General features: G+C 42.4%; 1 protein-coding gene across 2 annotated transcripts in view; it reads right to left on the minus strand.

Annotated features, from left to right (window-relative positions):
• Nucleotides 1–3,317: 3,317 nt before the first annotated feature.
• LOC115207672 (receptor-type tyrosine-protein phosphatase gamma) overlaps nt 3,318–16,686 on the minus strand; it is a 344,554-nt gene continuing 331,185 nt past the window's right edge. Inside the window, exons 22-30 of one of the 2 annotated variants that reach the window (XM_029774999.1) lie at nt 15,460–15,595; nt 14,867–15,013; nt 13,584–13,677; nt 13,186–13,262; nt 12,688–12,816; nt 9,138–9,284; nt 7,692–7,834; nt 6,234–6,369; nt 3,318–6,127 (exon numbers count right to left, since the gene is read on the minus strand). In XM_029774999.1, the coding sequence (XP_029630859.1) occupies nt 5,981–6,127; nt 6,234–6,369; nt 7,692–7,834; nt 9,138–9,284; nt 12,688–12,816; nt 13,186–13,262; nt 13,584–13,677; nt 14,867–15,013; nt 15,460–15,595 (1,156 nt within the window). In that variant the 3' untranslated portion in view covers nt 3,318–5,980. The remainder of the gene's footprint in view (nt 6,128–6,233; nt 6,370–7,691; nt 7,835–9,137; nt 9,285–12,687; nt 12,817–13,185; nt 13,263–13,583; nt 13,678–14,866; nt 15,014–15,459; nt 15,596–16,686) is intronic. The other variant, XM_029775000.1, reaches the window with a different exon arrangement.

Below are 16,686 nucleotides of genomic sequence, written 5' to 3' on the forward strand. Positions count from 1 at the left end.
GCTCTTTCAGAACATCAGCTATCTGGATTTGGGTGAAGGAGAAATGGTGGGGGCATTGGCGGGTTGCTGTGGAGGGTGCCGGGCAGTTGACCGGGGTAGGGGTAGCCAGGTGGAAAGCATGGCCAGCCATAGAGAAATGCTTATTGAAATTCTCAATTATAGTGGATTTATCGGTGGTAACAGTGTTTCCTAGCCTCAGAGCAGTGGGCAGCTGGGAGGAGGTGCTCTTATTCTCCATGGACTTTACAGTGTCCCAGAACTTTTTTGAGTTAGTACTACAGGATGCAAATTTCTGTTTGAAAAAGCTAGCCTTAGCTTTTCTAACTGCCTGTGTATATTGGTTCCTAACTTCCCTGAAAAGTTGCATGTCACAGGGGCTATTCGATACTAATGCAGAACGCCACAAGATGTTTTTGTGCTGGTCAAGGGCAGACAGGTCTGGAGTGAACCAAGGACTATATCTATTCCTTGTTCTACATTTTTTGAGTGGGGCATGCTTATTTAAGATGGTGAGGAAGGCACTTTTAAAGAATAGCCAGGCATCATCTACAGATGGGATGAGATCAATGTCAGGCCAGGTCGATTAGAAAGGCCTGCTCGCAGAAGTGTTTTAGTGATGACAGTGATGAGGGGTGGTCGTTTGGTCGCAGACCCATTATGGATGCAGGCAATGAGGCAGTGATCGCTGAGATCTTGATTGAAAACAGCAGAGGGCGAGTTAGTTAGGATGACATCTATGAGGGTGACCGTGTTTACAGATTTGGGGTTGTACCTGGTAGGTTCATTGATCATTTGTGTGAGATTGAGGGCATCAAGCTTAGATTGTAGGATGGCTTGGGTGTTAAGCATGTCCCAGTTTAGGTCACCTAGTAGCACGAGCTCAGAAGATAGATGGGGGGCAATCAATTCACCTATGGTATCGAGGGCACAGCTGGGGCAGAGGGAGGTCTATAGCAAGCGGCAACAGTGAGAGACTTGTTTCTGGAAAGGTGCATTTTTAGAAGTAGAAGCTCGAATTGTTTGGGTACAGACTTGGATAGTAATACAGAACTCTGCTGGCTATCTTTACAGTAGATTGCAACACCGCCCTCTGAGTAAAACAAACTTAGGGAGTAGGCTTCTAATGTTAACATACATGAAACCAAGGCTTTTACGGTTACAGAAGTCAACAAATGAGAGCACCTGGGGAGTGGGAGTGGAGCTAGGCACTGCAGGACCTGGATTAACCTCCACGTCACCAGAGGAACAGAGGAGAAGTAGGATAAGGGTACGGCTAAAGGCTATACCAACTGGCCGTCTAGCACGTTCGGAACAAAGAGTAAAAGGAGCAGGTTTCTGGGCACATATTTACTCTCTCTCTCTCTCTCTGATATATTTAGGTGTTTACACAATGCATTGGCCAGGCTGACAGTGATGAAAACATAGATTTGCAAGGTGGAAATCTAAATAAAAACTACTCTGTCTCATAGGACTGTGAAAGTTCCACCATTCACTGGCTGGGCCACTGCATTATTGAGCGGTATAAACTAATTAAAATAGTCTTAGGTGGAGCATGAACAACCAAATCAAAACAATCTCTAACAAACAAGTTTGTCTGCTTTGTAAATCTGACAGCAACCCAATCATGCAACTTTCAGTTACCTCCGTACTTCTGTAATTATTGCTTCAATGACAATTACACTTTCTATTGTGTAATTTAATGCTAATCAAACATAATTACTGTTTTACAATAATTTACGCTTTTATAATTATGGTATTCATACTCTCACAAACACTGTTTAATTAGGCCTTGCAAAACATAATTTAACCTCATGAGATCAGGATGTGTAGGCTTATCGAAAACTAAATAGCAAAAAAAGAAACGTCCCTTTTTCAGGACCCTGTCTTTCAAAGATAATTCGTAAAAATCTAAATAACTTCACAGATCTTCATTGTAAAGGGCTTAAACACTGTTTCCCATGCTTGTTCAATGAACCATAAACAATTAATGAACATGCACCTGTGGAACGGTCGTTAAGACACTAACAGCTTACAGACGGTAGGCAATTAAGGTTACAGTTATGAAAACTTAGGACACCAAAGAGGCCTTTCTACTGACTCTGAAAACACCAAAAGAAAGATGCCAGGGCAATTAATTGCAATGTCCGTGCTGTGAGACGCCTAAGACAGGGAGACGGGACAAACAGCTGATCATCCTCGTAATGGCAGACCACGTGTAACAACACCTGCACAGGATTGGTACATCCGAACATCACACCTGTGGGACAGGTACAGGATGGCAACAACAACTGCCCGAGTTACACCAGGAACGCACAATCCCTCCATCAGTGCTCAGACTGTCCGCAAAAAGCTGAGAGAGGCTGGACTGAGGGCTTGTCAGCCTGTTGTAAGGCAGGTCCTCACCAGACATCACCGGCAACAACGTCGCCTATGGGCACAAACCCACCGTCGCTGGACCAAACAGGACTGGTAAAAAGTGCTCTTCACTCACCAGGGGGGATGGTCAGATTTGCGTTTATCGTTGAAGGAATGAGCGTAATACCGAGGCCTGTACTTTGGAGCAGGATCGATTTGGAGGTGGAGAGTCCGTCATGGTCTGGGGCGGTGTGTCACAGCATCATCGGACTGAGCTTGTCATTGCAGGCAATCTCAACACTGTGCGTTACAGGGAAGACATCCTCCTTCCTCATGCGGTACCCTTCCTGCAGGCTCATCCTGACATGACGCTCCAGCATGGCAATGCCACCAGCCATACTGCTCGTTCTGTGCGTCATTTCCTGCAGGACAGGAATGTCAGTGTTCTGCCATGGCCAGCGAAGAGCCCGGATCTCAATCCCATTGAGCACGTCTGGGACCTGTTGGATCGGAGGGTGAGGGCTAGGGCCATTCCCCCCAGAAATGCCCAGGAACTTGCAAGTGCCTTGGTGGAAGAGTGGGGTAACATCTCACAGCAAGAACTGGCAAATCTGGTGCAGTCCATGAGGAGGAGATGCACTGCAGTACTTAATGCAGCTGGTGGCCATACCAGATTCTGACTGTTACTGTTACTTTTGATTTTAACCCCCCCCCTTTGTTCAGGGACACATTACTCCATTTCTGTTAGTCACGTCTGTGGAACTTGTTCAGTTTATGTCTCAGTTGTTGAATCTTATGTACATACAAATATTTACACATGTTAAGTTTTCTGAAAATAAACGCAGTTGACAGTGAGAGGACGTTTCTTTTTTTGCTGAGTTTACTTGGCTGTTCTGGACTTCACTACTTTACCACTAGATGGCAACCTCGTATCTAATTATGTGATATTAATACAAGGATAGTGGAATGATAACGCTTTATTCACAATATGATACAAACTTGTAAATTCAATGCACAAAAGCATGAAACATGGACCACACAAGGTATTCAACAAAGTACATCAAAACCCATATTTTATTTTAAGTATAGCAATACAATTTACATATTAAATAACACTATAATAGAATGCTCTGATATAGCTTTCAACGAAACAAAACATTTTTTTCCTTATTTTTTTCTTATTTCAGGTTACAAAAGAAGAAGCAACGCCCAGCTGTTCAAAATGGTCAATGGGACGAAATTATTCAGTGACTTACTAGAGCTACTCTATTACACTCTGACAACAGAATTGTAACTCAGAAAAAAATGACAAAACAAAGTAATAACAATAATGATATCACAATCACTGACTTAAAGTTAATGGGAGGCGTGGAATTGTATTGGAATGTGATGACAACCACTAGCTCAGTGCACAGAGACTTGGTTTCCACGTTTCACCACAAAAGCAAAGCAACGAAGGAGTTGAAACGAGAGAAAGAAAAATAGCTTTATATGAAAATATAAATTCTATGATTATATACCATAGATACAAAGTTTCCAGAGAACGGTTGGTTATAGAAGCAACAAAATATGTACATTGTTTTCATGACACACTAGTGTTTGTGTTTTGCAACACATAAACACACCTGACAGTGGACACTAGGCTCTGTCAGGAAATTAAGTGTTAACCTAATGGAACAAGACAAAACTGAAAAAAGCTAGTGCTTAATGATGCAAAATGCCTTCACTGACAAAGGGACAAAAGTCAGCTGTCTACCCCAAATGTTGGAGAGTTATGACTTCATTCAAAAGCCCTCCTTGGAAGGAGATGAAACATGACGGGTAAAAAAATAAAATAATTGATGCATCTCTCCACTTAATTTTGTAATTCTATGAGTTGAGTGAGAAATTAAATATAATACAATTGCAATGAACTCCTTCTGTAGCAAAGGGAAGTCCTAAACTAACACAAGTGATGAGGAGTTGATGCAGAAATTCCAGCCTGGAAACAAAAAGATGCCAAAAGAAGCAGAAGAAAAAGTAAACAGAATGATCCTCACTCAACAGCCTACACATCACTGAAAAAGGAAATCAGACACAAATGCAATTAACTTGCTCTCCCTCTCTGTAATATTTCTATTAACGGAAATGAGTCTTTGGTAAAAGTTACAAATCATAGGTATCCTCGATGCTTTGTTGTGATAATCAAATACAAATATTCTAATAGCATGGTCATTGTGCTGTATAATGAATTCACATTATATTTCAAATGTAAATCACAGGTGGTCTCTCTTTCCTTCAGAAAACTAAGGGAGGTATTTATCATAGTGATTCTAACAGGAAATATAGAGGTGGCAGTATGACAACAACTAAAACAGGGTCAATGAGTTTATGTGAATCACTCTAGGACTCAAAAACCACAGTAAATCTTTCCTTGCTTAGGCCACCATACGACAGTCATAGCATACAATCATACCACACACAAGCAGAGTCAAGCAACAGTGAGGATTAGAAACGACGTACACAAGGCTGTGTGACGTGGGAGCATAAGTCCTTTACCCCAATAATAAATTCAATAGGGTATGACACAGAAAATAGCAATTGGCTGTATCAATGGTATCCATTTTCTCAAAGACGTTTCCGCTCACACAAGGGCATTATCATTTCTTCATTTGACTCTTCTGTGACTGTGTAGACTATTAGCAGCAAGAAGCAAAAACCAACTGAGCCAGAAGGGGGTGTAAGTGTGCAGAAAATCAACACTGGCATTGAATAAGAGTGGTAAACTGTTGGATCAAGTGGGAGTCAGTTCGGCTGAGGCATGTCATGACATCAGACATCTACAAAATCACAAGCTATAATGATCAGTATATTCATATATATATTTAAAAGCATAATATGAATCATACTAAAAATAATACAAGTTCACAGTAGCTGTTATAATACCACCTTCAATATTCAAATATGGGTTTCAATTGCTAATTAGATGCATAATGAAGATAAAGGTCATATAAACAAAAGAAAATCAAACAACAAATAGAACTGATGAACCTATTGCCTGTAGGTGTGACAGAAACCAGACTGTTGAGTCTTGCAGCAAATGAGTGATATTTGAGCCACAAGGGTGAGGAGAGGAGAAGTGGTTTACTGTAATGAACCTCAGGTTGAACAGCTTATTCATATGAACATGGAGCTATGACACTCTCACTCCTCTTCCTTATATGAGCTAGTAGAGAGCAAACAGAGCAATGTTTTTTTTCCTACTTCTCAAAAGCAGTTGAGTGAGGGCTTTGCCATGGAATGTTGAAATCAGAGCTTAATAAGTGTAGTAGAGTCCATCAGCTTAGTATAGGCAGTAACTGACATTATAGTGCAAACAAGAAAGACAGAAGTATGTTTTGTTGTTGTGAACTCAAAAAATGCAGGTGCAAACGCTCAGTAGGATAACATTAAGACATAAAATGGCAAAAAATAAATATCAAAAACTTTTTATCAGTGTAAAAAAGTAATCAGGTTATTCATTTAACCAAGAGTCTGGCAAAAAAGGCCTCAAAAAGTCTTGTCTTATAGTCCTTGACATTTTACAAAGTAAGTGGCTCTCTGTCTGCGAGGGCCTTGGGCCCCTCAGGCCTGGTGGGTGGGCCCTTCAGACGAGGGACTCCATGCTCTCTGCCTGGTCTGACTCATCAGACATGGCCATGGTGCAGTTTCTGTCCATGGATGTGAGGCCAGAGCCATTCTCCTTGGTGCTGATCAGACTGAGCATAGCTTGATAAAGGTACTGGTACTGATCCTATGGAGAGAGAGGAACATGCTCTTAGAGAGGGGGGAAACTACAAATGTTAAATTATGAAGTTTTTACATTTAATCCCATAATCATGCTCTACTGGTCTACTTACTATGTCTGTGAAAACTCCAGGCCTCATGAGGTTGATCATTTTGGCCACCTGATAGACGCCCACGGCACTCTCACTCTCCAGCTGCTGGGACAGGGTGGTGAGGGCACACAGCATGCCCGCTGACACTGCCCCGAACCTGGGAGACAGGAGAGGGACAAACAGGGTTACTTTATAGGCCCTAAAACAGAACAGGGACTGAGGGACACACAGGGACACATATGAGCATAGAGTCCAGTGAGCCCAGAAGGTCAAATTAATTCCACGTGAGACTACAGGAGCGGTTCAGCCCCTTAGAAAAAGAGGGACGCTCACAGGAAAAGGTTGCTGCCTCTATTAACATCCATGTCAAATGTGATGGAGATACACAAGCTAACTACCATGTCTCACCAGCTAATGAATATGCAGACAATTACGACAGCCGTCTATCCAAAACCTCTTAGGGGGGGATTCCATAGTACAGATACCAAACTGAAATGCTCAATTAGTCCCTTTTTTCTCTGGGATGAGACAAGCAATCTTAATTTTCCTAATGAATAAACATGACTGAGGCTGCATGTCTCGTCGTTGGGAGTGTTGTTCGTTGCCGCTAATGTCTGTCAGCATTAATAGACGTTCATTATTTCTAATTGGATGGAGTATCAGGGTACATGGGGGTGGAACTGTGCTTGATGACGAATTGCACATAAAACATTTTTGCAGTTAAATTCCCATGTACCGAATAAAAAATACAAGTTAAATGGGTTTCCATCGCATTTTCAACTGTACTGATGGTTTTGTCACTAAAATGTTGCGTTAAAGGCTATAGTGAGAGTGCCCACTCTGGTCTTGACACCTGTGCTCTAGACAACAGCTGGCAGATACACTGTGTGTGTAGCCTACATGAGATTATTATGAACAAAAGAGCAAGATTATTTTAAATTTGTCAAACGGCAGCCAAGCATCAATCATCATGTCTTCAGAATAAAACCCTTGATATTTATTGGAAAGGAGCATCCAGATTACCATGCACTTTCACCACCCTGTGAAGTTCTTCTGTAGCCTAATAAACTGCATGGTTTCTTGAGTCGTAGTGTGAGGGCCACACAAAATATAATCACGTGACTCTGTTTACTTTGATTTGATGGTTATTATATCGATATTTGAGCATAAAGGCATTTCCACTGCCATTTCTCGCATAATTAATTTTACAGACACAAAAAGATCTCACCTTGTCTAGCGTATTTTGTTTTGTCAACATTTGGAAAGTTTACCAGCAAATGAACTGTTTCCATCAGGCCTTTCGTGAAATGTTTACTGCCCACATGTACTTTATGCATAAAAAGGTTGCATGGAAACCTGGTTAGAGTGAATAATTACATGTTCTGTTGAAACAGAACACAGTTTAAATGATTTACTTAGAGGTTAAAAGCAGAGATAATGATTCTCTCTGTCATCAGGAGCATGATGTGACACACTCACTCATCGTGCACTATGGTGGGTCCGTCTCTGATCATGGCCTCCTCCTTGATGACGTTGATGAGCTCAAAGGTGCTGCTCATGGGAGCATCAGGGTTGGGCCATTTAGGGCACTGGAAGTGACGCACCTCCAACACATAGTCATCCTGGGGGAGAGGGAAAAGAAAGACAGAAGAAGGGATAGTTTAAGGTAGGTGTACATACAAAGATATACATAAGGTAGGTGTACATACAAGGTAGGTGTACATACAAAGATGCCCACCCACACAAAGACTGACTCACACACTCATGCAGGTAAAGACAGTCATACACACAAACGCAGGCCCATTAAAACACTGAGTATACAAAACAGTATACAAAAGCTCTTTCCATTACTGAACAGATGAATCCAGGTGAAAGCTATGATCCCTTATTGATGTCACTTGTTAAATCCACTTCAAGCAATGTAGATGAAGGGGAGGAGACAGGATAAAGAAGGATTTTTAAGCTGTGAGACAATTAAGACATGGATTGTGTCCCACTGCTGGCTTACTTCTGAAGCTAAGCAGGGTTGGTCCTGGTCAGTCCCTGGATGGGAGACCAGATGCTGCTGGAAGTGGTGTTGAAGGGCCAGTAGGAGGCACTCTTTTCTCTGGTCTATAAAATATCCCAATGCCCCAGGGCAGTGATACTGCTGTCTTTTGGATGGGACATTAAACGGGTGTTCTGAGGTCATTAAAGATCCCATGGCACTTATTGTAAGAGTAGGGGTGTTAACCCTGGTGTCCTGGCTAAATTCCCAATATGGCCCTCATATCATCACAGCCACCTAATCATCCCCAGCTTACAATTGGCTCATTCATCCCCTGTAACTATTCCCCACGTTGTTGCTGTAAATGACAATGTGTTCTCAGTCAACTTACCTGGTAAAATTTAAAAAAAAATTAAAAATGTTTAAAAAAAGTATTTTTTAAATGGTCAAAAGAAAAGACTGAAGTGTCTTTGAACGGGGTATGGTAGTAGGTGCCAGGCGCACTGGTTTGTGTCAAGAACTGCAACACTGCTGGGTTTTTCATGCTCAACATGAAACATGCTCAAGAATGGTCCACCACCCAAAGGACAACTGTGGGAAGCAATGGAGTCAACATGGGCCAGCATCCCTGTGGAACACTTTTGACACCTTGTAGAGTCCATGCCCTGACAAATTGAGGATGATCTGACGGCAAAAGGGGAGGGTGTGCAACTCAATATTAGGAAGGTGTTCCTAATGTTTGGTATACTCAGTATATAATACAGATATATGCCATTTAACAGACACTTTAATCCAAAGCGATTTACAGTCATGCGTGCATACAATTGACGTATTGGTAGTGCTGGGAATATAACGTACTATCCTGGCGCATGCTCTACCAGCTAAGCTACAGAGGACTTCCTACACCCACACACGCAGGCACACACATCGCATCGTACCTGTGTGGCCTCTAGGATAAAGTCGTGGATGATGATCTGCTCTTCGTTAGAAAGGCATAGTCTGTCTTTGCTGATGAGCGTGACAGTGAAGGCCTCACAGTTCATGGCCTCCTCTCGACTCGGCCAGTACACAAACTCATCCTCCGCCTAAAGACACAGCCAAACCAAAACAAGGATGAAAATAATAGGGAAAAGGGAGAAGAGGAAAGGGTGAGAAAGAAACGAGGGAAAATGAGAAATACAAGGAAGGGGAGTGTGAGACATTGCAGTTTAGTATAAGAACTGACAGTTCATATTGAGCAAAGGACTTGCCCTAAAACAAAAACATCAAAATGTTAAAGGAACTGGAGTATGAGTGCAGAAGTGCCACTACTCAGTGTGTGAAATCATAGTTATATAGACAGAGTTAGTTAGAGAGGCGACAGGTATGGGCAGCAGGTAGAGAGGTAAGCCAGCAACCGGAGAATTGCCAGTTTGAATCCCAGGTCCGACAGGGAAAATCTGAAGGGAAATGAGCTGGCAACCGGAGGGTTGCTGGTATCAAATCCTAGAGGACATTGCAAGCTATTGTTCCACTGAAAAAGGAACTTAACCCCCCCACAACAACAGGTTCCTGGGTGCCCCCTGCATTACTTCAAAACCTGTATATATACCATGCCTTCAGAAGGTATTCACACCCCTTGACTATTTCCACATGTTTTGTCACTGGCCTATACACAATACAAAACATCAAAGTGGAATTATATTTGTACAAATGTATTAAAATATGAAAAACTGAAATGTCTTGAGTCAATAAGTATTCAACCCCTTTGTTATGGCAAGCCTAAATAAGTTCAGGAGTAAAAATGTGCTTAACAAGTCACATAATAAATTGCATGGACTCACTCTGTGTGCAATAATAGTGTTTAACATGATTTTTGAATGACTACCTCATCTCTGTACCCCACACATACAATTATCTGTAAGGTTCCTCAGTCGAGCAGTGAATTTCAAACACAGATTCAACCACAAAGACCAGGGAGGTTTTCCAATGCCTCGCAAAGAAGGGCACCTATTGGTAGATGGGTAAAAAAACAACAACACAGCATTGAACATCCCTTTGAGCATGGTGAAGTTATTAATTACACCTTGGATGATGAATCATCACACAAAGTAACAGGTGTCCTTCCTAACTCAGTTGCTTGAGAGTAAGAAAACTGCTTAAGGATTTCACCATGAGGCCAATGGTGACTTCAAAATAGTTACAGAGTTTAATGGCTGTGATAGGAGAAAACTGAGGATGGATCAACAACATTGTAATCACTCCACAATACTAACCTAATTGACAGAGTGAAAAGAAGGAAGCCCGTACAGAATAAAAATATTCCAAAACATGCATCCTGTTTGCAACAAGGCGCTAAAGTAATACTGCAAAAAATGTGGCAAAGCAATTAACTTTTTGTCCTGAATACAAAGTGTTATGTTTTGGGCAAATCCAATACAACACATTACTGAGTACCACGGTCCATATTTCAAGCATACTGGTAGCTGCATCATGTTATGGGTATGTTTGTAATCATTAAGGACTGGGAGTTTTTGAGGATAAAAAATAATGGTGCAAACCACAGGCAAAATCCTAGAGCTAAACCTGGTTCAGTCTGCTTTCCACCAGACACTGTGAGACAAATTCACCTTTCACCAGAACAATAACATAAAACACAAGGCCAAATCCACACTGGAGTTGCTTACCAAGAAGACAGTGAATGTTCCTGTGTGGCCGACATTTTACTTAAATTTACTTGAAAATCTATGGCAAGACCTGAAAATGGTTGTCTAGCAATGATCAAGAACCAATTTGACAGAGCTTGAATAATTTTGAAAACAATAATGGGCAAATGTTGCACAATCCAGGTGTGGAAAGCTCTTCGGGACTTGCCCAGAAAGATTCACAGCTGTAATCCCTGTCAAAGGTGCTTCTACAAAGTATTGACTCAGGGGTGTGAATAATTACACTCACTACCTGTCGAAAGTTTTAGAGCACCTACTTATTCAAGGTTTTTCTTTATTTTTACTATTTTCTACATTGTAGAATAATAGTGAAGACATCAAAACTATGAAATAACACATATGGAATCATGTAGTAACCCAAAAAGTGTTAAACAAATCAAAATAAACTACCGTTCAAAAGTTGGAGGTCACTTAGAAATGTCCTTGTTTTTTAAAGAAAAGCACATTTTTTGTCCATTACAATAACATCAAATTGATCAGAAATACAGTGTAGACATTGTTAATGTTGTAAATGACTATTGTAGCTGGAAACGGCTGATTTTCTTATGGAATATCTACATAGGTGTACAGAGGCCCATTATCGGCAACCATCACTCTTTGTGTTCCAATGGCACGTTGTGTTAGCTAATCCAAGTTTATCATTTTATAAGGCTAATTGATCATTAGAAAACCCTTTTGAAATTATGTTAGCACAGCTGAAAACAGTTGTTCTGATTAAAGAAGCAATAAAACTGGCCTTCTTTAGAATAGTTGAGTATCTGAAGCATCAGCATTTTTGGGTTCGATTACAGGCTCAAAATGTCCAGAAACAAATTACTTTCTTCTGAAACTCATCAGTCTATTCTTGTTCTGAGAAATTAAGGCTATTCCACGTGAGAAATATCCAAGAAACTGAAGATCTCGTGCAATGCTGTGTACTACTCCCTTCACAGAACAGTGCAAACTGGCTCTAACCAGAATAGAAAGAGAAGTGGGAGGCCCCGGTGCACAACTGAGCAAGAGGACAAGTACATTTGAGTGTCTAGTTTGAGAAACAGATGCCTCACAAGTCCTCAACTGGCAGCTTCATTAAATAGTACCCGCAAAACACCAGTTTCAACTTCAACAGTGAAGAGGTGACTCCAGGATGCTGGCCTTCTAGGCAGAGTTCCTCTGTCTGTGTTCTTTTACCCATCTTAATCTTTTCTTTCAACTCTGCCTAGAAGGCCAGCATCCCGGAGTCGCCTCCTCACAGTTGATATTGAGACTGGTGTTTTGCGGGTACTGTTTAATAAAGCTGCCAGTTGAGGACAGGACAAAAATTAAATCAATTTTGAATTCAGGCTGTAACACAACAAAATGTGTAATAAGTCAACGGGTATGAATACTTTCTGAAGGCACTGTATGAATGTGTGTTTTTTGGCGGGGTTGGGTTAAAAGTGGATGTCACATTTCGTTTGGACCTTGTGTGCAATTGACCAATAAAGTGATCTTAATCTTGATCTTAATCTTAATAAGACATATGGCTGAGTGGAGCGACTGATACAGCTGCTGTCACCTTCAGTATTCATCTCAATTCCTCTCACCCCCAAACGAGTGGCTTCCTGTGTGAACACTGGGCCAAGGCTGGGAGAGACTAAGCTTAGGGTGCTAAGACAGCCCTTTAATAGACTAGAGATAAGGCTGAAGCCAACAACCCTTGGTGGTGGTGTGTGTGTGCATGTACTGTATGTGTGTGTGTGCCTGCATGCTTGCACACGCACGTGCATTTGTTCATGTGCGTGTGTGCGTGTGAGAGACCCACCAGCCCCTGGTTGTCCGGCAGCATGACAATGATCTGTGCATTGTGGTCCCAGATCATCCTCCAGAAGTCTTTAGTGGTGTGGGGCAGAGGATGCTGGGTAATGATGAACTCATTGCTCCTGTAGTAGCCCTGTGGTGTCACAACAGAGGTCAAAGGTTCAAGCAAGGGTTGTGTTGTGGTTACACACAAAGATGAAAACAAGCCTGTGTGTGTCAGATGAAACCTGCCACAGCAGTAGAATACCACTGCTCAAAACACCTTAGATCTAGCGGTCTACCTTTTTATGTCCCGACACAAACCTAGGATTCACATAGGTCAACAACAACTCCAAGTCCATTCCTTTCAGTTGATAGCAATGAACAATGTCTATGATAGCAATGTCTATAAGAGAAAGGGATCTTGTATCATAACTGACATTCCTTAGCTCAGTTGGTCCAGCCGGGTGTGTGACAGGGACAGTGAATGATTGACAGAGGAGGGACAGGAGGTGGTACTCACCATTATGTAAGACGCGTTAATGTAATCTGTGCCTTTCATGCCGGGTAAAGGTGCCAACCCCACCCTCGCTCGCTCCGCTGCCATAGAGAAAGGGAGATCCAATCAAGGCACAGTGATCATAGAGCTAAGCAGCAAACATGTTCTTATTGGTTTACAAAGCAGTGTGTCATTTCTATGAAAGCAGCCACAGCATAATCACTTAAAAGAACTATAGTATGAGCATGGACCATAAACAACTGGTTATGTAACTAACTACTGTAGATGAATGACTTCCTATGACTATGAATAGAGCCGTTATCAGAAACAGGAAACTGTGGAAAGCAGCAGTCTAGACGGGAGCCAATACGAAATCTGAATATCGCTGTCAGGTGGTGCATGGATAATATAATTTGACTTACAGGGTACTACCGAGGAGTTTCGGTTCTTCTCTTTGTTGCACTCCTTCTGAGCACTGAAGCACTCCACAAACCTGGCGTTACACTGAGTCACCAACTGCAACAAGAGAGGAGGTGAGAGGGCAAGAAAGAGGGACAGACGGGTGGATGAAAGTGGGGGAGGAAGAAAGAGAGAGAGAGAGAGAGGTTAGATAACAATGATACAATACAGAGTATCTGATAAAGACACATGCTTCCATTGATCATTCATACCCTCCCTACTCTGTCATTTAAACAAACTGTCATGGCCTGCAGTACTCTCCGTAGAGTCACTGACCTCAGGTGTTCTGACACTGACCACTCTACTGTTATGGCCTGAACATGAGGTTCAGAACATAGCTAGTAGTCTAAACGTGTGTTGATAATACAGCCTAACCATGTGCTGCTTCCCATCAATACCGATTTTCAACAGTTAATTAAATTATAGTCAAGTCTCAGATCAAATTCTGCTGACTGAAAAAAGTGTTTGCTCATCTTAATATTGCAGGTAACACTCATGCCAAAAAGACAAACACTGCTTAATTCTTTGTAGAGCAGAAATTAAGACAGACCTTTTGGGGCTGTGAAAAACAAAATAAATATTCTCTCCAAAAAATTATTAACTTCAAATCCGGCCTTCAGGCTAATTGCATTAAAATCCCAATGGCTGCCATTGTTTCGCAAGAGCATGCTCAATCTCGCCCAACCCTGGGCTAAATCAAATACACCGTTGAGGAGAATAATGAAAGCCAATTACGTTGTGAGCTTGTCATCAAACCAGGCAACAACCCAGACCCCCCACCATTATAGGAAAGTTCACATCTCCCTGGAAACAAGCAGTGAGTAGGGTTAGTCAAAGGGGGCGCCCGAGGAAGATAAGTACTCTTCCCACAAATGTATTTCCATTCTAATTACAATCACTTCTCCAGTAGTGGGCCCTGAGGGAGATGAATCACAACTGTGTGATGCTGAGGGACGTCTTTAAGGAGACAGACAGGACCCTGAAGTCCCTGCTCTGGGAAAGCATGGGAACGATGGAGAGCTGAGAGAAAAGAGAGGATAGAGGGAGAGTGGGGTACAGAGAGAGAGAGAGAGAGAAAGAAAGGTAAGGAGAGACAAAGCGAGAGAGAGCAAGAGACAGAGACATGTGGCAGAAAAAGAAAGATGAAGAGAAAATATGTTTGAGAGAGAAGGAGCATGATAGGCAGATAGAGAAAGAGATCCAGGGGAATGAGTGTTCAGTAAGACTGAGAAGGAGGTGCTCTGACCTTAAACTGTTTCTCCAGCCGTGTCTTGCCGCCCACCCCAGGCGTAAGGATACTGTTGACATAGCTGTGCAGCTGGCTGGACAACACCTCCGTCTCCTTCCCCATGATGGCCTCAATCAATGCATCATGAATGAAGATATACTGCTCCTATAGGCCAAGCAGGACAGAAAGAGAGAACACCAGTCAGACATGCAGACAAAGTGGCAGCGCAGCTCTTTTTAGAGCAGATAAATTATGACAATGACCATGGTCCCATTGGTCCTGGACAACAGTGGCTGTGTGATGCATGCCTTTCCTATATTTACAAAGAGGGACATGGACAGACTTAAACACAGCTGCATAAGACAGATAAGAAAGATGGAAGTTTAACGTTATGCTCTACTGTAGCTGTCCACTAACTGCAGGGAGTTTGATCATTCGGGACTTTACCACAGATGCTCAAGTGAATAGAATGGCACATGGTGATTATAAAATGATTCACTCAGAATGTTCATACACACTCAAAAACACACACACACACACACACACACACACACACACACACACACACACACACACACACACACACACACACACACACACACACAACCCACCTCTGTTTGTACCAGGTAGTTGCGCTGGGTCCGGATGTGTTTGAGGAAGCCCAGGACGTTGACTGTGCTTTTGTCCTTGATCTGCTGCAGCATGCTGTCTATGACGATGTAGGTCCCTGTCCGGCCCACACCCGCACTGCACACACCCACAAGAACACACAACTTGGATATTCATACAGGGTTTCCTAACGGCATTTAGGTCTTCAGGAATATGGACAAAGAGGTCCATGACAGCAGCAGACTAATTCATCTTCTAACCCAGCTGTCAATCCCAGTCCATGTACGCTGCATTCATTTTCTCCTCTAACTGGTTCTTAATCGATCAATTCATGTCATTGACTGGCCAGAGAGTCCAGACACGTCATTTTCCAGATCTAAACCAGTTGCTGATGAATGATGTTCAAGGACTGAATTTGGGGAGAGCAGCTCTAATGCATCCAAGCCCTCCTGGAGAAGTCATACAGTACAAACTCCTATAAAACATGCCTTAACGTCACCTCTGACCCTTAACAGGGCTATTTCTACCTCATAGGTGGACTTCCCTCTCCTCATGTCAAGGACCTGTGTGTAGTGTGAGTTAATAAGAGGAGAGGAAGCAGACGGCCTTAATCATTAACAGAAATCCATGTTCAGCAGGAGAAGCCAGTCGGCAGCACTGACAGTGTGAGAAGGTCCACCCAGGTCACAGACACAGTAATAAGCCTGGCTAGAGGACCTGTGGTGTGTGTGTGTGTGTGTGTCTGGCAGAACTGTATAGTTGAGTGTGTAGACACAGCGGGTTCTGCCTGTGAAGGGTCATTATCGAACAGCACAAGACAGATGACATTAGAGACCATTACTCTCATTACCGAGGAGGGAACTTTCACTGGACAATTACAGTCCATTTCCCTGCCTTAAACACATGCTTAGCTAACCACGGCTGGGATTCCTTTCTCTCAGGGAACAAAGGAAGTGCAGAGTAGCTGTAGGGAAAATTAGTGTATATTTCAGACTGCAGTGCATATTACACTCTAAAAATTAGGGGTTCAACTGGAGTTCAAAGATCCTCGAAGATCCTCGAAGAACCTTAGGGTTCTTGGCAATGAAAAACAGCCCCAAAAAGGTTCTTCAAAGAACTTATTAGGAGGTGGGGTTCATCGAGGAACCCCCATTGTTGCTGGAATTCTTCGGGGAACTTCGCAATTGCAACTGAAAACACTTGTGCCAAGTTCGAATGTGACAACACTT

This window comes from Salmo trutta, chromosome 14, assembly GCF_901001165.1.
Source record: "Salmo trutta chromosome 14, fSalTru1.1, whole genome shotgun sequence".
Lineage (NCBI taxonomy): Eukaryota > Metazoa > Chordata > Actinopteri > Salmoniformes > Salmonidae > Salmo > Salmo trutta.